Source organism: Amblyomma maculatum, chromosome 10 (assembly GCF_055883805.1).
Source record: "Amblyomma maculatum isolate TAMU_Amacu chromosome 10, ASM5588380v1, whole genome shotgun sequence".
Taxonomy (NCBI): Eukaryota; Metazoa; Arthropoda; class Arachnida; order Ixodida; family Ixodidae; genus Amblyomma; species Amblyomma maculatum.
In genome coordinates this window covers 51,380,350-51,402,723 of record NC_139353.1, presented here as the reverse complement: position 1 = coordinate 51,402,723, position 22,374 = coordinate 51,380,350, and the positions used below count along the sequence as shown (strand labels likewise).

The following is a 22,374-nucleotide window of genomic DNA, read 5'->3' as shown; positions in this document are numbered from 1 at the left end:
GGCCGATGCTAGCAGAAATCTTAATCAAATGTAAAATACGTGCGCATGCATGGAGTCCAGTGCTATTTCCTGCATCGTGGGATGGCGATAGGTAAATTTTTTGTTGTCTTTTTCTATTAGTATATTGATTTATCTTTTCTTCAATCTGGTTTCTTTTCCTGCCTAAGTTCAATCTTTTGTTTAGTTGTATTTCGCTCTTGAAATTAACTCGAACCTCTTTGCCGCTTTCGCGCCATTGCTCAGATCTCTTCTAACTGCACTGTAGCATTGCCAAACCGATAGTCCAGCTATTTCTCTTTTTACGTACTAACTTTCTTCTCCCATTATCTTTGCCGCAGGTCCGCCTCCCGAAACTGATCTGACTATATACAAGTTCTCGGAATGATGACTCATAATGCAAATCTGAGCGCAAGTTTTCTTGAAGCGACAGTTAGATGAATGTAACTTTCTATTCTTCCCCTGTTCTAGTTTGTTCACCGAGAACTGAATGCCCTAGCGCACGTGTTGCCTGTGTTGTCTCCTTCGCATTGCCCGTGCCTTTCGAATGCTAAAATGATGCTCGTGAATGTCCTGTGTACTTTATTCGAGTATAATACCTTATTTTGATTGCAACGAAAAGGCGACTTTAGATATGATTGAAAGCCGATCTAGTTCTCTTCACGGAAGCAATGTACTCATTGCTATTCTGAACGAGCCCTCACAAAACATTGTTTATATATTTTTGACACTGTAATTCAAAGTAGCATTTATCAATCCTCTTCTTTATATGTTCAGAAGGCTTTTGGCTTTTTTAGCAGCGCTTTCTTTCTTATATGCTCTTCTTTAGTAGACGCAGGAGACATATGATAATATCTGCGCGCGCAACTTTGAAATGTGTGAAATTCTTCCATCTATTTCTTTTCAGGCTCTGCTCTTTTGGACTATTAATGCAAAAATGATTGGAGTCAAGACTGTGAAAGGTGTCAAGGTGCCTTCCTTCTTTCCAGACGACGACGTACTATCGGCACTAGCATACGAACATCGTCCGGGAGATGTTTTTGTCGCTACCTACCCAAAGTGTGGCACAACATGGGTTCAGTACATTGCCTACGGGATCTTTCACGGTGGTGAATCTCCGAAAGACCTGACACAGTTTTTTAAAGAATCTCCGTACATGGATCTTTTCGGTGCCAATGTCATCGCTGACATGCCGAGAGAAGGTACCATAAAGACTCATTTGCCGTTCAACAAGTTGATATTGTCTCCTCATGCAAAGTACATTTACGTCGCCAGGAATCCTTACGACGTTTGTGTATCGGCGTACTACCACTTCAGGATTCAAGGGTTTACCGAACAAGATAAGCTGGACTTCGGCGACCACGTCAGACAATTCATTGACGGCACCGGAGCTTACGGAAGCTACTTAGAAGATAGCTTGCTCCCTTGGTACAAACACAGCAACGAACCCAACTTGATTTTCTTGACCTACGAAGAGCTGCATGCTGATTCAAAGCTCCAAGTGAAAAGGATAGCTGACATGCTGGGAAAAGTATATGGTGCACGGCTGTCCAAGGACCCAGCACTGTTGCAGAGACTGGTGGATATGTCTTCTATAGAAAACATGCGTCCGTTTTTCAGGGATTACATACGAGCGAATTTCGAGTTTGCGCTGAAGAATAGGGTCTGCAGAAAACTCGCAGTCAGCGAAGAACTTTTGAGCAGGCTACAATTTTTAAGAGACAATTGTCGAGCGCTCAACTTTGTCCGCTCTGGCTCCGTTGGAGGCTATAAGGACTTTCTGTCCGAAGAACAGGTACTGATGCTGAAAGAATGGATATCTGCCAAAACTTCAAACAGCAGTGTTATGCAACTTTGGTCTGGACGGAGGTTATCGTAGAAGGCTCTTTCCGGAAAGAATTTGTTCATTTCCAGAAAAACTGAAAGCTGCGAACTAATTGCAATTTGAGTTACAAAATAGTTATAAAAGTAGCTTGGAGGTTTATTTAAGTCGGTTCATCCAATGTCAGCATGCATATTCCACACTGTCATCGCGGGAACTTATATACAATGCTTTTAAGGCATCGTGACGTTTATGACTTGTATGCTTGTGTACGTAACTTTGCTGTGTTCAATGTTATTCTAATTGAGCTGCCATTGCAAACCATTCTAGTTCTTCTGCGTCATACACTGGCAGCAGCCGCGTTCATGAGTGAGGGAGATAAAATGTGTCATTCACGTAATAACTTTAAGATACCATGCATGAACTGGAAATCCATGAAATAGGTAATGTAACGCCGATCCATATAAAAAAATGACGCAGTTCTGAAGGTACTGAACGCAGGATGGAATATTCGTTAACTTAGATTTTTATGACAATGGTTAAAAAAGAAACAGAACATGTTTTCTTCGGCACTGAAAACAACTGAGCCTTCATGAAAAAAAAAAAAAAACGACGGCAATTATTGTGGATATTTCACAATAAACCCCTGAAAAAGAAAAGTAGACTGTTTTTTGAAGGAGAAAGAATTATTATAATCATTTAGCATTTAGAAACATTTGAATGCCATAACGTTTTCGTTTCTCCACACATGAGAGGAACAGAGTATCTGCCCATTTCTTTATTAGGTGCAGCCACTAAAATTTTGTTATTCTTTACTACTATGTTCACACCCAGGTGCTGCGCTGCGATATTTTCTTTAACGTCACGCTTTGTAATTTAACGCATACAGGAAAAAAAAAACCCGGTTTATTTTAACACAAGATATTGAGATGTGTGAGGTAAGAAGCTCGGCGCGGGTTGCAAATGTTTTTAAAGTTAAGTTTAACCCTTCGTTGGAAAGCACTAAAACGCTACCATTCAGCCACTACTTTCCAAGTGAAAGAAACAGCGCAACATCATCGCTTTCGAATACTTCACAGAAATGTGAGTGTTCGAATGCAATGTGAAGAAGAAAACAGATGTTTCTGCAAAGCATTTTCAACGCAGATTGTTATTGTTTTATACATTTACTCTTGGTCAAACTAGGAGTAAACACAATGGACGCAGATTGTTATTGTTTTATTCACTTACTCTTGATTAAACTTGGAGCAAACACAATGGAATCGTGGTTAAGATTGCGCACTGCGATGTCTATTAGCTGAGCTATTCCAGCCTAGTATGTGAGTCGTAGCGTGTTGGCTCAGAGCCGTCAATTACTTGCAGCGTAAGAATGTAAAAGGAACGTAGTGCTTTCTGGTTTTGTAATCCCTTGAAAGAAGCTTCAGGGGCTTATTTCTTCGAGGCAAACGCTCTTTTTATACACAGTTCGTTTCTTTTTTGCAGCATTGTTCAACCGCTGCTAAGTCAGAGAGGAGGTGCGCGGCGGTGCAGTAGTTATTTAATGGCAGAAATACCCCTCCCAGAGCAGTAGACCAGCCACCAGAATATGAAAACAGATCGGTGTTTTTCTCTGTAGTCTCTGTAGTCAAAATCCGTATTACGGCAATACGTTCAGCGTTCTGTTTCGGTTGAGTGATTGCTACACAGAGCGCAAGAGTAGCGTCTGACACCAGGTTAAACGATATATAGCTAGGTTGTCGTAACCCTTCCCAGGAGGAGTGTCAAGATATGTAATGGGTCTGCAATACTTTGATTCTTCTTGATCAATTAAAAAAAGCTTCCTTGTCTGCGATACTTGCCAAGAAAGACGGATGATGCACGGAAAACAACGACAGAAGAAACTTCATTTATTGAACAAGAGTGTTCGGGGAACGCAGTCTACTAGTGTTTATGTTGCGTATAGGTTGATATCATTGACAGCCAAGCTTGTATTGCTGGGTCCTCCTAGCGGAGCAGGGTCTCAAAGTCATCTCGCCATGTAAGGTGCTCCAGGTTCTGCGTGGGAAGGTTCACCGCACAAAGGGAGAGGATGCGGATGGTGGTGTGAATGTGTCGGGGGAGACAGGTGCAGGCGGGGGTAAGGTAAGAGGGATGGTAATGTGTAGAAGCGCTGCCCCTGAGAAGCGTTCAGCATTATTCTGTTTCTCATATCTTGAAAATATCTAGCGAAAAAACCTAGAACCCTCTGCATTCGTTTTTAATACTTAAAAAAGCTTTGTCACGCCTTGCCTCATTGAGTGAGCAAAACATAGTTCCAGAAATCTTGCCGTTTCAGTTCCAAAAATTGAATCTATGAAACCCTATGTTCTGTTTATGTTTTTAATACTGCTAAGTATGTTTTGTTTGGTTTTTCTCTCGACATGCCTATTGGCACGAGCTCACATGAATATATAATAATGTATTTCAGATATCTTACTGCGTTTATTGTTTTACTTAGTCATATGTTACAGAATCCATCACCACCTTCAACCTGTCAGCAGTCGCTGCAGGAGAAATGCTTCTAGCATCGGCTTCCTATTCACAGCTTTCTATACAAAGCGCGGGCACATTGCCATAACTTCACAAAGTACCTAATCTCATTCGCAACGCGTGACATCGGGCCACTTCGTGGAGCGCTGTTGGAATTCAGGCTAAGGCTGCATAGAATTAGACTTACCACTTTCATTATCTCTGTTTATTCCTCTTAGCAGTGCTTTACGGATTTTCGTAATTCCTCATAGGAAGTAATTAAAATAAATTCAATATTTGTGCACGCAATATTTGGGAATATGCTGCTCTTATTCCTTAAACGGATTTACTCTGTCCAAATGTTCTTGTTGCAGTGAAGAGTATTGTAGACAAGACCTTCTTTACTTATTTCTGTATATTACGCCGACAGGATGGATAATCTTATCTCTATTTCAATAGACAGAAGAAAAAAAAAAGTCCCTTGCGTTCACCGTTTTTTATCTCAGCCCAGACACTCTTGAAGTCTGAGGTCGCAGGCTCGACAAACAGCAACAGCTGCTGCCTGCTCCATGACCTTGTTGTTTCCTTGGTTTATCATTTTTTTCCCTCCAGCTGCAATCCTAAATGGGCTAAAAGCAGTCTTTAAAGCCTATCCTCTAGTCCTAGAAACGCTACAAAGATAAAAGAGATCATACCATCTGCCCGCGGTCCCGCTGCATTGTTTATATATATAAAAAAAAGAATAAACGTACACTTACTGCTAAATCTGTCGACCTCTTAGCTTTGAGCTGCTTATTGCCGTTCGATCAGATATAGAGGTTAGATGACTTCGGATAGTTTCTTGTTTTGAAGGCAGTGCCAAAAAAAAAAAAAAAAAAAAGAGGCAACGAAAAGCTGCTCTGAGCTGGTATATTCGAATGAAACGCATGAGAGCGGAGTTACGTTTACGCAACTTAGTACCTGAAAAAAGTGAGCTCATTTGTCGAAGCTCGAAGCTGCAAACTACGTAACCGTTACGTTACCTACAATCCAGGTTACTATTTGTGGGTCTGGACTCCCGTTCGTCGCCGCGGGCTGTCCGAAAAATTACTGCGCCGTTACTTCGGCCTTTACCTTGTTGTCCGTCGCCTCAGCGACGCGACGTATGAATTTGCACCAGCCTCACCATCTCGCTCATCGCACAACAGCAAGATCAGCGACGTTGTGCACGTGGTGCGAAAGAAGCCTTACACTGCCACCGACCCCTCGACTGACCTTCAGGCAACATGCAGTCTATTCTGTGAGGTCAGACTCATGATGTAACTCTTGTACGTTATTTTTCTCCGCCCTTCTACCTGACAGTAACACCTTATCGGGGCGGTGCTCCAGAGGAGAGGGCAGTGGCGCGTGTTAGAGGTAGAAGAAAAGAGACCGCAATCGGAAGAAGTAGGGGACGCTGAAGTGTAGGCCCGTTACTGATGCCCTCGTTCCCTGGTTCTTCTTTCTCGGTGCCCTTGTTCAGTGGCTACAGTAGTTTTTTGTGTAAGAACTTTTACAATATTCACATTTATTTACAGTGGGAATTGAATACACAATAATTGTTCCCGAAATTGTACGAATATTCTTGGTTTCTTCTAGAATGAGAAGACAATGGCTGCAACCTTTGTGCAGTAAGTCATCGCTGTCCGATGAGCCATAACTTTGCGACCAAGTGATTAAAGCACATTGCCTTGCAAAACTTGGAGGGAGTAGGAAGATAAACCACTCTTAAAAAACAAAAGTAGAAAGCACATGATGTCAACAACTTGTAATTTTCTCCAATGGCTACATAAAATTTCAGAGCACCGTAAGGTTTTTTGTCTACTAGCTGCCTTCCCAGTAATCTGTCTGCTGTCTCTTAACATCTGTACGCAGCACGCAGCTACAACTGTCTACTTCACGAATATTTTCCAGTTTCTTTGCTTTGGGACATTAAAATACATAAACCAAGCCTAACCAATTTCAAGTTCTTAGCTGCGGAGAAAACATCTCAGCCAACTCGGGTGACCAACCGTTGCGATAAACTGTGGTTCTGGACCAAATACAGTCTCTATGTTTCAACTGAGAGTTTCAGCGTAATGATCAGTACATTGATCTTTATAACTGCGACTCCAAAAATTGCACCAAAGGATAATCATCATACTCAACGCTATACATGTACTCTACGTGCTGGGCGAAATTGTATACTTATGGCAAGTGTGCATAAACAACGAATCCCATCATGCAATGAAATCTCCAATCGAACTGGTGTAGATGCTGTTTTATTCGCACTTGGAAAGGTACAGAAGCTGTAGAAAAAGGCTGGTTTTTGCCTGCCAAAGACCTCAGCACTCATATATCATGTACAAATTTGTAGATGTGGTATTAAAAGGTTAAAGGAGCTCCGAATGGATACCTACATAGCTTTAAGGATTACGTGGAGTTTCAGCGTAATAATGGGACGGCGCACCGGAATTCACATACGACTTACTCGGGCATTTTAAAGCCAATATATTTTGAAGGGGCGCCGACGACTAATTGATGTTGGTCTTTACCTGTAGGGCGCCACGCTCTAACGAAATATATCCCCTTTATCAGGTAGCAAAAGGCCCCAAAACTAAATGTAAGTGTTGCGTCATCTGGCTAATAATTTACAAGTGGAGGGAAAGCGCGGAGTGCTACTTTTTCTTTGGAACTGGAGGTGTAGGCTGCAGAACCTTGATTTGAAAACAATGGAAGCTTGTTCTTAATGGAAAAGACGTCACGGGCTTGAGTGTAGCGGCGATGTAAATATCAGTAAATTTTATTTCCTAACCAATCAATGGGTCTCCTGCCCCCTGGGGGGTAGAGGGGAGACGTCAGCACAGTCACAACAGGGCGTATAAATTGGTTTTTAATATTAACAAATATTCATCTTCTCTGAAGGAGGCACAAATAAGGGTGCTGCGCATGTCAGATAAACAAATCAGCTTGTGGGTTTCGTTCCCATATCAAATACGATACTTTAGTTGGACACTCTAGCAAATTCGGCCGTAACATGTGGCTTCATGACGTCATATAGACAACCGACCAATCAGAGCTCTGCGATTTAACCCGACTGACAATTACTGCTTGCCCCGGTGAAGAGGACCGACATAAATAAACATAGACGTACCACCTTCGAGCTTACATTTCATCAACCGGCCAAAGCACCACTTGCCAGTGGCAGGCTTGTAACTCTATCTACAATTTTTGTACATGTCACCGACTAGTCTCTTAATGGGGCTAGCAAACAATGATTTCTCATGAAAAATGCGCGGAGAGTTTAAAAATATATTTATTGAGCTCTACCTTATCTCATGATTTTTTGAAATTTTCAAACTTTCTGAGGTCACAATTTGTTTTCGGCAGGAATATTTTATGCACAGATTATACGCACGTTACGACAGTTTTTCATAAATTTATTTTGAAACAAATCAGAGGTGGTCGCGAGCAGTGTCTGGGATGTTTGGCATGAATTAACCATATGCAATGTAAAGTAAAGTTTTTTGAATATTCCTGCTTGCGCCGTCTCTCACTGGTTATTCGTGTACCTTTTCTACGCTCCGTTTTCGACCATACGAGGAGCATATACACAATATTTGAGAAACTCCACTTGAATCCGAGCAAATGGCAAGAGCGTATGGGAGAAGCATTTGCAAAGATTATAATTTATAGAGATTCCACAGCCACTTGTTCTTTCTGGCAGAAAAGACAAAATAATAATTAGTGGTGTTCAAATAAGATTAGACACTATCTCCCCCGTTATTCATACAGAGTTTGAGCAAACTAGTGTCACACGGTGAAAGGTAACGAGCCTCTTGCAAAAGTGCCTGCATTTGGTTTGGTTTGGCTTACGGCGTTTAATGTCCAAAAGCGACTTAGGTTCTAAGAGACTCCGTAGTAGAGGGCTCCGGAAAAGCCCGATCACCTTTTGCTTCACTTCCGTCGACACGCGGTCGCTGCGGCCTGGGCCGACCACAGGTCCCAGTCCTGTATAGTATAGCTCTTAATGATATTGCCACGTGGGCACGTTTTCCATCGCATTAAAGCTAGTTACCTCTGCCACACTTTATGTCATAATCTCAACCGCCAGGAATATTTACCCAGCACTAATTCGAAACAAAATGTAATGAATGAGAGCAATAAAAGGCCGCCATAGAAAGCAAAGAAGGCTGAGTGTTCTTTAATCTGCGACACTAACGCTCCTTCGTTATAGTCATCCCATGTTTCTGGGACTACCGTGCCTGGACCACACATTTTCCATCCCTTATACCTGGGGAACAGGGCAGTTTCTAGCAATCGGCGCAAGAGATTGCTGTATACTTGGGCGTGAACGTAGTCTTTTCGGACGCAGTGCGTGAAGAGTAAAGGGCCAAGCCAGTCGACTGATCCGACGTATTCTGGTCTGTACTTCGACCTCCTGCACTCGTCCATTCCTATCACAAAACAGACAAAGCCCGGTCGTCGCGCGCAGCTCATGCAAGCTTCAGTGGTATTGAAAAGAAGCCGAGAGTTCCTCGCCCCTTTGTAATAAGCGCGCCTCAGGTTTGCGTCGAAGGCTCGGCTAATACCCGAGGTGTCGTTACGGATTAACTTCGACACACGACTCGCACTCATGAGACAAGGCACCAGTTTTTCGTTATCGAAGGCGTCCTGAAGTTCCTCAGCTGTGTCGATGAAATTTGGTGCCACCAAGACACTCAGGCGAGAGGTCACTTCTCCCCGAAAATAGGATGACAGCGGCATTATCGGCAGGAGCCAAAGCAGAAGGAATGTTTTGCGACACGACCAGCGGCGGAGATTTCCTCGTCGTCCCCGGCCCATGGGTATTGACACAGAGAGAAAAGAGGCAATAAGAAAGAATATAGGACGAGTATCACGAGAAAGCTCGCCGAATTCGAACACGCTTCCGCACAGTAGCACCAGAGATGAGGCCGAAATAGCGAGAGCAATAAGAATAACAGCCGAACTAGAATTCAGCAGCACGGTGAAGAAGGAGAGTTCGGGAGTATAAGAGCCCCTCCACGTGAAGAATTTTTCTCTGCTGTAGAGCAAAATTGGACTAAGGTGCGCCACGGCGAAGGACGAGGAATCGGCTACGATAAATGACATGAGTACTTCACTCTTACCAAGATGCAGATCTGCAAAAGCGTGATAAAGGTTGCGATGATGCTTAAACATCAGTGTAACGTTCTGCATTCTAAGCGCGGCGTATATTATCTGAAAGTCCGCGAATTGGCATGTGTCTATCACGCGAGCAGGACTGATCTGGATAACATAACAACTGAATGTGAACTCATTACTTTCGATGGGCAGCGTAAAACTCGTCTTCGAAAGGCCGCTCCTCAAAGAACACATTCGAGAGAACACCGACACCCTGCAAGCAGCCGTCGGCGTTCCCTGTGCTCCTCTCAACCTCAAGAAACGTGGGCATCCACCGCACAAAGAGGCACTAGTATTCAGCGCTGCTAGCGTTTTGCGCTCTAATGGAAAGTGCTCGTCGTGAAAAGTGATCCATTCTGTGAAATACGGTGCGAAACGATGGGCTAAAAGCCTCTGCATGCACAAGGACTTGTTTCCATGGGGTGCCATAACAACGACGACCGTTCGCACATTCGTTTTTCTGTAAGGCTCGACGACAGCGTTAATGAATTTTTCATCGCAGCCTGACCAGCTCCTCGCTTTTCTGGGATGAATACGCATCAGCGCTTGTTCGAAGGAGTCCACAGGTTTCCCGCATCTGAGGAATACGAGCGCGTCGTTATTCCGAACCCGTTGCTCGAGAAACGAAGATACGCAAGCAGAGAGAGGATGAGAAAGAGAACGTTCAGAAGTCTCAGTCCCGCAAAGAGCGTGCTCAAGAGCGGTGGCGATATCGACTGCGAGGGCAAGTAAGGAAATAGATCTCAAGAGCTTGTTCTTGCACATTCTGTTCGTTTTCTCGTTTCTAAATACTTTTTGAAGTTTGGGTCGTTATTCCTTACCGTGCGAGCGTTGAGAGCACTGTTTTACCTTCGGCTGTTCAGCCACTTTGCAGAAAAAAAAAAAAAAAACGCACGCGCTAGCGAAGAAAACGTCAGTGATAATAAGGTACACAAGGTTTTGACTTTCGGCAGCGGAGCACGTGACGCTCATTAGCAAATGGAAACGAATCACTGCAGGTTGCATACGAAAGTCAGTCAAAACAACTACTAAAACTTAACCCATAAAAAAAGGTGACAACGTTATGCACAGGCAGAAAGACACAAAACGTTTTGTTCATGTCCCCTAGCGTGCCCTGCTCTTCTGCTGGATGACGCCTCCGATGAGCATGCACCTTCCCCAGCAGTTGTTCTCATCAGCGGGCAAGCGTTCAATCGGCGTTAATGTGGTCGCTTTCTCCTTGGTATCTTGTACTGCGATCTGTAAATAAAAATGCATTTATTGCAATTAAAACTGTAATTCACTCCCATTTTGTTCATTAATTGCTTCCTTCAACATTTAGTTCACATTTGCTACTGCATTGTCAGTGTAACTATTGCCCCTAATGCAATATCTCAGCACTATGTTTGACGATGAAAGAGATGGGTAACCACTGATAATCAACCATCATCATTATCATCATCATCAGCCTGACTATACCCACTGCAGGGCGAAGGCCTCTCCTATATTTCTCCACTTAACCCGGTTCTGTGCTAGCTGCATCCACTTGACCCCCGCGAACTTCTTAACCTCGTCCGCCCACCTAACTTTCTGCCGCCCCCTGCTAAGCTTTCCTTCTCTTGGAATTCAGTTTGTTACCCTAAGCGACCATCGATTATCCTCTCTTCGCACTACATGTCCCGCCCATGCCCATTTCTTCTTCTTAATTTCCACTAGAATGTCGGTAACTTTAGTTATTTCTCTGACCCACTCTGCACGCTTCCTATCTCTTAATGTTGCCCCTACCATTTTGCGTTCCATAGCCCATCAGATAATCGACCATCATTTATTTAATGTTTCCGTCGTATGCTACAATTACTAATACAATTATTGAACTTACTTATGAGTCGCAAAAGTTAGTGTGAGCAACAGTAAACACGTTTGCCCTCTTACTAATCGTTTTAAGGCGAAAGCCCTTAACGGCAATTGCTCGCGGTCTTGTCAATCCGTTCGCAAGAAGTGTCGCACTTCATCGCGAGATTCCACGGGATATCGCGATATTGCGACGTCATGACCTGGTGACCTCATTTCTCTTGTCTAGCGTAAGAGAGATAATTAAAAAAATAGTTGTGGTTTAACTCTGGTTAACCCTAGTTGAACTACGAAAGCAACGGCGGAAGCTTTTTTTGCCTGCTACATTATTCTCCAATCACGAATTATCAGTGTAAAGTGCTACATTGTTGGGGACGCTTAAGCTCATCCTTTAAGTGTATGACGCGCGAGGGTAAGCTACAAGCCCACATATAAAGTCACGCTTCAACCAAGCCGTATGGACGTGCCTGCGTGTTGTAGGGGTAACGAGAGTGCAAACGGTTCTGGCAGGCTGATTCTGATAACACCCTCCCATACGAAAGGAGTTACCCGAGCTGGCAGCTCCTGCCCGTGGCATAGGTGTAACGCGAATTCAAATGCCATGGCAGTCTGATTTTATAAGGCGAAAGCCTTTAATGGCCCATCGCTGTTATCAGCTAAAGTGTCGAGCTTTTGCCATTGAATCGATACTTATAAATAATAACCTTGTCTCCCACCGGGGAATCGAGAGAGAGAGAGAGAGAGAAAACTTTTAATGAGCATATAATCAGTAAAAATTCGCAGGAGCTGGGTGGTCGGTGCCCCTAGTCCAGGGCTCCGCTGGCAGCAGCTGACTTGCGGACTAGCTGGATAATCCAGGCTTGCTGGTCCAGGTTGTCGCTGGTCAGGGCCGCCTCCCACTGCTCGTGTGTCGGGCATGGCACTATTAACGTTGGGTCAGGTTTGTCCTGGCATTCCCAAGAGATGTGATAGAGTGTGGGGCTTGCACCGCACCAAGGACAGTAACTCGTGTATTTTGTTGGGCTTATCTTATTTAAAATTTGAAGATTAGGGAATGTGTTTGTATTTTTCTCCAGTCTATAGCGTCCGAGGAAGAAAGTTGTTTGTGTGGTGGTGAGAAAATTCTTCTTTCTAACCGTAGGTGTTCCAGCCTGTCGCCGTAGGGTCCTAGGAGAGGAATGAGGTAGGGATGGGGATCCGCCCGGTTTGTGAGAGCTCGGGCTAGATCATTCGCTACCTCATTTCCTTCTAGGCCTTCGTGTCCAGGTGTCCATGTAATTGTGTGCGTCTGGGAGATGGAACGTAATATTGCACACGCTCTTTTGTGAGGTTTCTCGGCCAGGTAGTCCCTGCAGGCTGGTTGGGAGTCCGTCACTACGTGTGATGACTTCTTTTGGTTGTCTTGTGTTTTTATGGTGATGGCTATTGCCAGTGATTCCGCTTCCGCAGGATCCTTGGCATAGATCGAAGCCTGAATAATTGGCCTCGTCTTGTGGTCAACTGCAGCTATTGTGAACTTGCCAGGTTCGCCGTAAGCCCCTATGTCCACGTAGACAACTTCCGCGTCTTTAGACAATTGTTTTTCCAATGATTTGACTCTGGCTTTCCTTCGACCCTTCTGTAACTCATGGTGCATGTGCTTGGGTATCGGGTTCACATAGATGTTGTTTCTTGTGGATGTCGGAATTTGTGATTTGATCGCAGAAGTTCTTAGTGCCTGCCATAGCCCTAGTTTCGAACTTTCATCCTTTGGATCTCTTCTCCTTTTCTTTCTTCTCTATTTTCTCTTCTGTCTGCACGAGGCAGCGGAGGTGGCTCAGCTACAGAGCCAGTAGCAGGCCCGTGCATTTTTTATTCCTTCTTCCTACAGCCACAGCAACAACAACAATGACTACAGCGAAGAATATAAAAGTCGCATCATTTTACAAGTTTGTAAACTAAAAGGAGGATGTCCAAAGTAAATTTCTATCTTGTCAGCAGAACAGTTTTCAGAAGGATATTGTTATCATACCTATTTCGTTTAAAGCATATTGTTACAGCGCGCGCCGAGGAGCGCTGCGCCAGAAAAAGAAGAGGCGCGGGACGAGCGCGAGACGCGCGCACGGCGCCAGCGCGAGGGGTAGAGAAAAAAAGAAGAGCGCTGGGGCACGTGATGTTTGCCTGGTGCGTTCTTCTGTGTCTATCTCTAGGCGGGCACAGCGTCCCACAACAATATGTGCTCTTTTTCCATTCCATTGGAATAAATAATATAAATAATTGGTTCACAGGAAGAGAAAGGAGCAGTGCCTGTCACACTTGTTTTTGTGGACACCTGAACCGCGCCGTAAGGAAAGGGAGGTAGGTGAGAGTGAAAGTGAAGCGATCAGTTTGTCGAATTGCTTTGAAATTTTTAATCCTCCTTCGACTCTCCCTTCATCCTTTGCCATCTCTGGGTTACATATCCGCCGTCACTCGTTGCATCGACTTTGCAGCATCGTGTGTCGGCCACAGAACGCCATTCGATACCTAACAAGCTCTGACATTTTTAGACTCCCACTATTTATATAAACAAATATAAGTACGATTCAAATAAAAACGCCTCCGCCGTGAGAATGGTCGCATATTGGTAATGTATGCATCCAACCGCCATATTCTACCATTAACAAGAAAAGTGTAAATTATAACTACCTTTTATAATATTAAATTCTACTACTACTACTACTACTACTACTACTACTACTACTACTACTACTACTACTATTAATAACAATAATAATAATAATACTAATAATCAACAGCAGCAGCAGCAGCAGCGCGAAGGCCTTTCCCATATTACTTCAACTAACCCGGTCCTGTGCTAGCTGCATTCATTTGACCCTTGTAAACGTCTTTACTTCATCCGCCCACCTAACTTTCTGTCTCCTGCTGCTACGCTTCCCTTCCCTTGGAATCCAATTTGTTACCCTAAGCGACCATCGGTTGTTCGTTCTTCGCACTACATGCCCTGCCCATGCCCATTTCTTCTTGATTTCCACTAGAATGTCATTAACTCGAATTATTTAGCTGGCCCACTCTGCTCACTTGCTATCTCTTAGCGTTACACGTAGCATTGTTTGTTCCATATCTCCCTGCGTTGTCTTAATCTTAAGTAGAAGCCGGTTCTTTAGCAGAAATGGTTGAATATACAAAGAGATATACTCTCCTTGTCGTAGAGAGCGGAGAAGATCAAGTGTGAAAAAATTCTTTATGGCACTTACGAGTTCACAATGGTACCGTTCAGGTGAATCGCTTTGTTGGATATACGCGCAGAACGCGACACCTTAGTGCTGAAGAACTGGTCACCCTGTCAAGCCAGCTGTCTTATAAAACACCCTCTTCGAATGGAAGCAAGCGTGCTAAACAATTTGCATCAGTCTCCTCACTGCACATACACACATCCATCTCTAGGCGGAAACCAATGCATCTTGGCCTGGTCCCATTGTCGCCAGAAAATCGATCGCGTTAATATATATCGAGGCTTGATGTGCGATCCGTAGCCGTGTGAAAAAGAATCACGCTGCCACAACCGTTATTTCGGCTGAGAATAGAGCATGTACGCGAACGCACGTATATTCATATTTAATGCCTAGAATGAGATATGCATACTGACAAACCACGTATCAAGGTTTTGGAAAACCCTGAGCTTGCCTGTGGCCTCTCTGATTCGCTCATGCTGACCGGGGAGAATAGGCGCCCTAAATAAGGAAACAGGCAGGCGCTTAAACGCATCATGCTATTCAGGCCACACCGGTAGTCGTGAGCGTGCCGGCTTTTATTTATGTTAGAAACATAAAATTAGATATTTTAATTCCTGTACAGTTCGAATTGAGAACGACAAAGGGTTTCATTGACATGCTGCGTGCTTTGAAATACCACTTGAAATTCGTATAGACTGCATACGTCATTCACTCTCATCGTCTATGATGACCTCGTCCAATCTATGAACGGCGACTGCTTTATGTATTCATACTGAGCTGCAGCACTCTACAGTCTGGCTGATGTATGTATTCATGACAACTTTCCTCCTTACACAAAACGAAGAACTCGGTCGATGTTTTTCTCCAAGCAGTCTTTGTGCACGCACTCCCGTAATACTTATGTTTAACTTTTCATGACAGTGCCTGCACGAACATGGTCAAAGATTGCTGTCTCACTTGATGTTTGTTAGTTTATTTAGTGAAATTTGTAGCAAAATATAGTTTTATCGTGGAACTGAGGCAAGAGGGGACATACAAGTCACCTGACTGGGGCCTTCGGCAAGACATGTGAGGTTCAAAATTAGATTATGCGTTTGCATCGAGCACACATAGCAATCAAACTGAAGAAAGTAATGCCTATTATTTGTGTTCACAAGAAGAAGAACGGGAACATATTTTTAGTGCAGTCAAAAGGGGTCCAGCAATTTTAAACATGCGGCTCTTTTTTAACAATCCCCGCGGCTACAATGGTATGAATAGAACAACCTCTTGTTTTCTTGCGATCAATGGAAGATGTCTTTCAAATAGATACCTTTGCAATCCAAATATATTCTTTTTACGCGCTGTGCCTACACAAAGAGCAGAAACTGCTGTTTTGGAGCAAATGAACAGTAACTCAGCCATTCTTCGTTCTTATCAGTCCGACAGCGACAGGTGCGATAATGTACAGCTTGGACGTACATAAAGCCCTTCCGATAAATTTTGACGGACGTTAAACTAAGTGTCAGAAATTGTGTTCGCCGAATAAATTTCATATTACGTTTAGCGTTAATTTGGTTTGGTTTGGTTTGGTTTAAGGAGTTTAACGTTCAAGATCTCACTCAGGCTATGAGAGACGCTGTAGTGAAGTGCTCTGGAAATTTCCACCATCTTGGGTTCTTTAACGCCCACTTGCATCGCACAGCACACAGGCGCCTTTCGTTTTTCGCCCCCATAGAAAAACGGCCGCGGCCAGGATTTGATTCTGGATCCTCGGACACAGCAGTTGAGCGCTCAAACCGTGGCGCTACTGCGGAGAGGCCTTGTGGGATAATTATTTCAGCTATAATTAGTAGCATACGCGGTAGGTGACCAGTGAGCTTCTGTAAAAAATTGGTACCACTTTAATTTCTGCCTATATATTTAGTACTGTTTGGATGTAACACAGGCGGAATTGGGACTAAGAAAAAAGAATAGGTGCTGGGTCATTAAAACATTTGTAGCCATGTTTCGCCATCGAGATATGTGCACGTAGAAGGCATAGCAGGAAATGCGTAGCGCTTTCTAGGATGGCTCACAGATGCCAGTATCTGCCCTATTATATCATATCTTAGATGTTTTTTTTTTCGTGCGTTTCGAGCAGTATTCACAGGGCAGACGCCGGCTAGGCATTATCCGCCGGGTGACGTGCCTGTCCCGCGACGCATTTAAACGGGTAGCCTGGACTCGAGAGGGGACATCGCTCTAATTGTCACACGACCCACCGGCTAAAAGCCGGGAACGTCACTGTAGGCGCCTCGAAGAACAAGGGCTGCCAGCTTTCCATATGTGGGAAAATCGCTGCACGGGGTGTGCCACAGAAAAAAGAGCAAATTTTCGGGGCACGTACCTAAACTCCGGCTTTAACGATATAACGCGACCGCGTTAATGGCTTCCGTTTACCGGCTACCCTCGCGGATCACTTTGCGTACATGCACTTTGCCACCACCTTAATTATTAATATTATACATACTCATCCACCGCAACCACTTCAATCATTCCAAAGGAAACCTCCATCACATAGTATTCAAGTGTGCCGAGGGCTGAGCACCTCTGAGCAAGCAAATTTCTTACCAAAGTCAGTGGGAGACTGCGTTCCTCTGTCTTGACCTGGACGTACAACTTCGCATAGGTGGTCGGGCTTAGAGGTAACAGAGAAGCACAAATGTCGGCACATAGCGCTGTAGGCAGGACCCGAGCACCTGTATAAATCTTGTCCATAGCCTTTATACTTTCTTTGATATTTCACCAATAAAAAGGTATTTCAATATCCTCCTCCTCCACGTGGAACATGCTTTATTGAGGGAGACGCTTAAAAAGTGGCAAATATTCCACTATCAGAGTTCCCCCTGTGGGGCTTTTCTGCGGAAATAGAATATTTCTTTTGGTAGCTTCATTAATTATACAAGAGTATAAATTAAAATAGCTGTTTATTTCTGCAAGAGTACTGCTTTCCTCCGCTAAACAAGGACTTCAAAGATTGAAAACAAAAATATTGTAAGGATTCCGTGTTTAATTGCGCCTTCTTACAGCAATTTGTCTTTCCGTCACAAGACAAGCTTTAACAGCTGAATTGTTCCCGCAGTATTAGTAATGTTTGAACGATGGAAGAAGTTGTGAATGATGAGTATCTGCTGCCACAAACAGCAGAACAGAAAGTGGACGTGGTGGCAGAGTCCCTATGGCGAGAGTAAACAGGAATTAGACTTCACACTGTGTAGTCACCCTTACATCATGCAGGATGTGGAGGCCCTTGGAAACGTGCGATAGCTACCACAGCATGAGGTCTCTAATTAGCCTAGACGCATGAATAGGGAACGGAAGGAAGAAGCCCATCTAAAACTTAGAGGTAAGAGAAAAAGCAGAAAATTTGAAGATCTCGCAGCAGAACATATTTTTTGGCTTTAATCCAGGACGACAATCTCATTGTTAAGACAATGACCGACAATGTTACAACTGTCATTGCGGAGAGCGCAGTGAGAGTAGACGGTAGGATACTGCATACTACACTATACTGGCAGGCTCTATCAGGAGATGAAAAATGTGATTAAGAAATGCCAAAACTACATGTTGTAGGGGCTAGCCTGACGTAATTACCGATTAGAGAGCCTTATAGCCAGCTTGTACTTGGATATATAATAGATAGTCGATTCCGGCCTTTTAGGAATATTGACATAATCCCTCTGGGAGCAGTGCCCGCATACCCAGGCGATGCAGAACGTCGTTGTCGAACGCGGCACTATATATGCAGGGAGCCGGAGTCACAGATGCGCGGTAATCGCATAAGGTAGTGCGTGCAGGAGAAAGATAAAATTATAAATTTATATGTGAGATAAAAGATATACCGTCCGACATGTAAAGCCCCACTGTTACCAAGCCGTACGAACGTGCCGGCGTCGCTTAGGACTGCAGCCTGCCGGATTCTATCCAAGAGCACTTGAATGTCGATTGTTAATCCGCTTCTATAGCTCATATGAGTGACCCAGTTGGCAGATCCTCCTAACGTTCTGATATCATGAGGTCTCGTTAAGTCGAACAAACCGCTGAAGAATCAGTGCTTGGCGCCAAACGTTCTGAGTAGAGAGTAATAATTCCACAGCCATCACCGCTTAAGGCATAACGGGCTACGCAATTGTCGCGTAATATCACAAGGAAAGCATTAACACGCTCTCAGACGCCTAGGGCAGGCGATGATTTTAAGCATACGTACACGCTACTCCATTTCTGCTGCCATATAAGCGTTGAAAAGTGACGCAATAAAAGTCATAAAGGTTTCTTTAATGACAACGTTTATGATGTGGTTCCCTTGGAGAAGTTCAAAGCAGCTAGCATGCATGAATTGGCGAAGTGGTAATCTACTCGTAGCACGTATTGTACACCTCTCTTTTTCTCTTGCGCTTCGCTTTTCAGGTCAGAATTTCGGCCTTTGCATTGCAACCACGTGATTCGACAACTGGGACATTTGCTGGCAAAAGAAGGGCTATTGCAAAAGCAAATATATGGGGTAGCGGGGAAATTACTGTAAAGTAAGAAATTGAGCGACACACAGGAAATAATTGTTTGTTAAAAGTGCTGTTACGCTCCTTAATGAAAATGTGTTTTCTGTTTCTCTCTCTTTCTAATACTGCACCCCTTACTGCACCACTACAAACAAAATAAATGCAGCTGAACAGAAGCATCGTTCTATTAGATGGCACATTAGGTACTTCTTGAAATCCGACAAGCCAGTTTTGTAATTGAACCACATAAATTCCTTCTTGCATTGAATGCATCAAAGTGTCAATAGAATAATACGTCAAATTTTCATAGATGTTGATATTTGTGGTATATCGCAAATTGGAGTCCCAATACTTAGGCCGGTGCAGTTTCTGTGTTAGTGGATACCACAGGGATAGCAGTGAAATATATTTGATGTTTTTTAAATCTCACACATGAACTCCCGTGGCTACTTCCTGATGTACCTGCTTCGCTAAAGTGTGAACGCGAGAAACATTCGTACCGTGTACAACACAATGTCCGCAATTTCTGAAAGACTGGGCATGTTTCCTGTCGTACCCTGCACTCCTTAATTGTCATACATAAACAAGATTGTTTCTCCTGTTCATATTTATTGTGTTACAAGACCTAGGTACATGGTCATTAGCACACACTTGTAGCCCGTGTTTCAGATCTTCACTACTTATTGCCCTCAGTATTCTCAGATTTAATGTCTTCGCCTGCCTAACAGTAAAATGACATCTGCTTTTCAAGTGAATCGAATATTTTCGAAAACTTTTTATAGCTTCAAACCACTCATACAATTTATTCTGCACAAACAGAGGAGACTAGAAAAAGTCGCTGCTCTCTTTTCTACACTTCAGAAGAGTGTATCTACTGGAGTGGTCTTCCGTGTCACACAGAAGCTGAAGTATTGCGGTTGTCTTGAAGAAGAGGCGAAGTCACGTCTGATCGAGTTGTTTTCGCACATAGAGGATACCCTGTGGGCGACACAAATAAAAAAATATTGGAATCGAAGAACGCACTAGAAAAATGCTCAAGAATACCCTGGTGTGCACGGAGCTGCATGCAGCCGTTTTAAAAAAAAAAGACTGACTGGCGGTGAGTTTTATTTGCCTACTCACGTTACCTCGGTTAGTAAAGTTAAGGCAAATCAGCATTGTTCCACAGTTGCATAAGGTCCGAACCGCGGGTCTTTTCATTGATCCACGCTTTTGTCTTCTCAATTTGGTCGGGCGTGAAGTGAGTCTTCCAATCACCAACGGTACCTTTGCGTACAAATTCTCGGTATTCGTGCATACCCTGCATTTCGTTCAGAAACTCACGGTGCACCTCCATTGACTTAAGCGCTTTCTCGGGTGGCAGGTCCAATAAATTTTTCAGAAAATACTTTTTGTCGCTGAGTACTTGCTTCATGTTCTCCTTGCTTGAGGCACGCAACACTTTCTGAAGCAAAGCCGGATCTTTCCGAAGATCACTTCCATACTGCTCTCCAAGAAAGTCCGCTATCTTCAGCATCCAGAGGACAGGGTCTTTCTTCATGTCTTCGAAAGTAAAGAAGAAAACGTTTGGCAAATCTCGTTGCTTGTACCAAGACAACAAATGGTCGATGTAGTCGCCGAAAGAAAGCAAGCCAGAAATAAAAAGCTCATGGAATCTTCCAAAAGATACGTCCTCTACCCACTTGGGTGTGAACCCTAACATGTGGTAGTAGAAGGACACACACACGTCGTATGGATTTCTTGCTACAGCGATGTATTTAGCCTGGTCGGAGAAAGGCACTTTGTTAAAAGGTAGGTGCGTCTTGATGGGTCCCGGCCTGACCATTTTTTCCGCCGCTTCGGCGCCCATAAGTTCCAGGAACGGAGAGGCAAGCATGAACTCGGTGGAGTTCTTTGGTGTTTCACCCCGGTTCAGAATGCTAAGTACAAGGAATTGCGTCCACGTCGTCCCACACTTCGGGTAGGTAGCGACGAAAAGGTCGTCTGGACGCGGTTTGTAGTTGAACGCGCTGCGCAACACGTCCTCGTGGAAGATCTTGTGCACCCACAATCCATCCACGTATTTATATACCTGCAAGTCCATACTCCACTCTTGCTGCCCTGGAAAGTCGACGTAACACGTGTGAATAGGTGTCATTTAAAATGTATTCTTGGTCCTCGTAGCTTAAAGTTTAGAATATTTTCCCTACTCTCTCCGTACTATATAAGGCGGATGTGGAATGTTCAGTTGTATTTTAGGCAAATAGTAGAATAAGATTGAACCTGTGCTAGCTCTAGCGAGAATATCACAAACGGGACCCTGGACGTGCTATGTAATTGACAAGGGTAAATAGATGCTACATCATATCATTGACCTGCTTGTTTCATTATAACTTTCAGCAGACTGTTCGTGCCTCGAGCAACGAACAAAACTCTTATTTAAAATACACCTCAACGTAAAATATTTGCTAGAGAGAGTCAGGGAGAAATTTTGACACGCAAGACTAGCAAAATATCAAGTAGAGGGGATAAGGAATGGCCAGAGATTCGGCAATATCCGTTGCATAAGCTGATGTGTGTTTAACCAGACGATAAAGTTACAGATGCGACTGAATGCTTCAAATGCTAGATCTCCATTCGAGGTCATTGGGCGCAGTTGCGGCATATGCTTTAGTAACAGTGAGCAACGGGATAACGTCGTTTACATGCAGTAAGAGTTCATTATTTAAGATAAAAACATACCTTGACTCGGTAAGACAACACCTTCGCAAGCCAATAGCTTCCGAGACAGCTGAAGTACTCCTAAGGGGGCGGCGTAGATCAATGAGCCTGGAAGTAGGCCAGAATCCAAGCTCAGCAAGGGATATTGGGTTTCAAAAGGGCGGACTGCCTACAAGGCAAAATTGGGCCCGGACTCAGCAACGCCCGGACTGGCGTACCATTACGAATGGCAGTAAAGCGTATTTCTTTCATTTTTCTTTGCCCCATCTCTCCCTCTCCCTCTATCTTCCCTGTTCTGGTGTTCTGCGATAAAACGTGCGCCTGCCGCATTTTGCTGCAGGCGGCACTGCGTTTACACAAGCAGTAAGTGACCATCCGAAACGCGCACTATTCAGCAGGTCATACGCCTAGGAGATAAGATGCATCGCCATGTCAGGTACATTCTTCCCCACTTGGCACTGCTATCAGAACTCTCCTTTTATGTTTTAGTCTTTTAATCCGGCTTGCCCTTTATCTTTTGTATCGTCGCAACCTCGAAGGATAAAGAGAAAGCAAGATGGCTTGCTGCACACTAAAAGAATAAAGCCGGCTACTAGCTCTGCAGGTGACTAACGCTTTGCGGGAC

The 22,374-nt window shown here is 44.0% G+C and overlaps 2 protein-coding genes across 5 annotated transcripts in view; one reads left to right on the top strand and one right to left on the bottom strand.

Annotated features, from left to right (window-relative positions):
• Nucleotides 1-934: 934 nt before the first annotated feature.
• LOC146176376 (luciferin sulfotransferase-like) lies at nt 935-1,876 on the top strand. Its single transcript, XM_084581293.1, has one exon. The coding sequence runs from the start codon at nt 935-937 to the stop codon at nt 1,874-1,876; it is 942 nt and encodes a 313-aa protein (XP_084437419.1).
• Nucleotides 1,877-6,106: 4,230 nt separating this feature from the next.
• LOC146176375 (ras-related protein ORAB-1-like) overlaps nt 6,107-22,374 on the bottom strand; it is a 47,964-nt gene continuing 31,696 nt past the window's right edge. For 2 of the 4 annotated variants that reach the window (XM_084582714.1, XM_084582715.1), the window contains one exon: nt 6,107-10,726. In XM_084582714.1, coding sequence (XP_084438840.1) covers nt 10,592-10,726 — 135 coding nt within the window. In that variant the 3' untranslated portion in view covers nt 6,107-10,591. Of the gene's footprint in view, nt 10,727-20,122; nt 21,150-21,770; nt 21,858-22,374 lie in introns of those variants that run through there. The other 2 variants (XM_084582709.1, XR_014701524.1) reach the window with 2 other exon arrangements.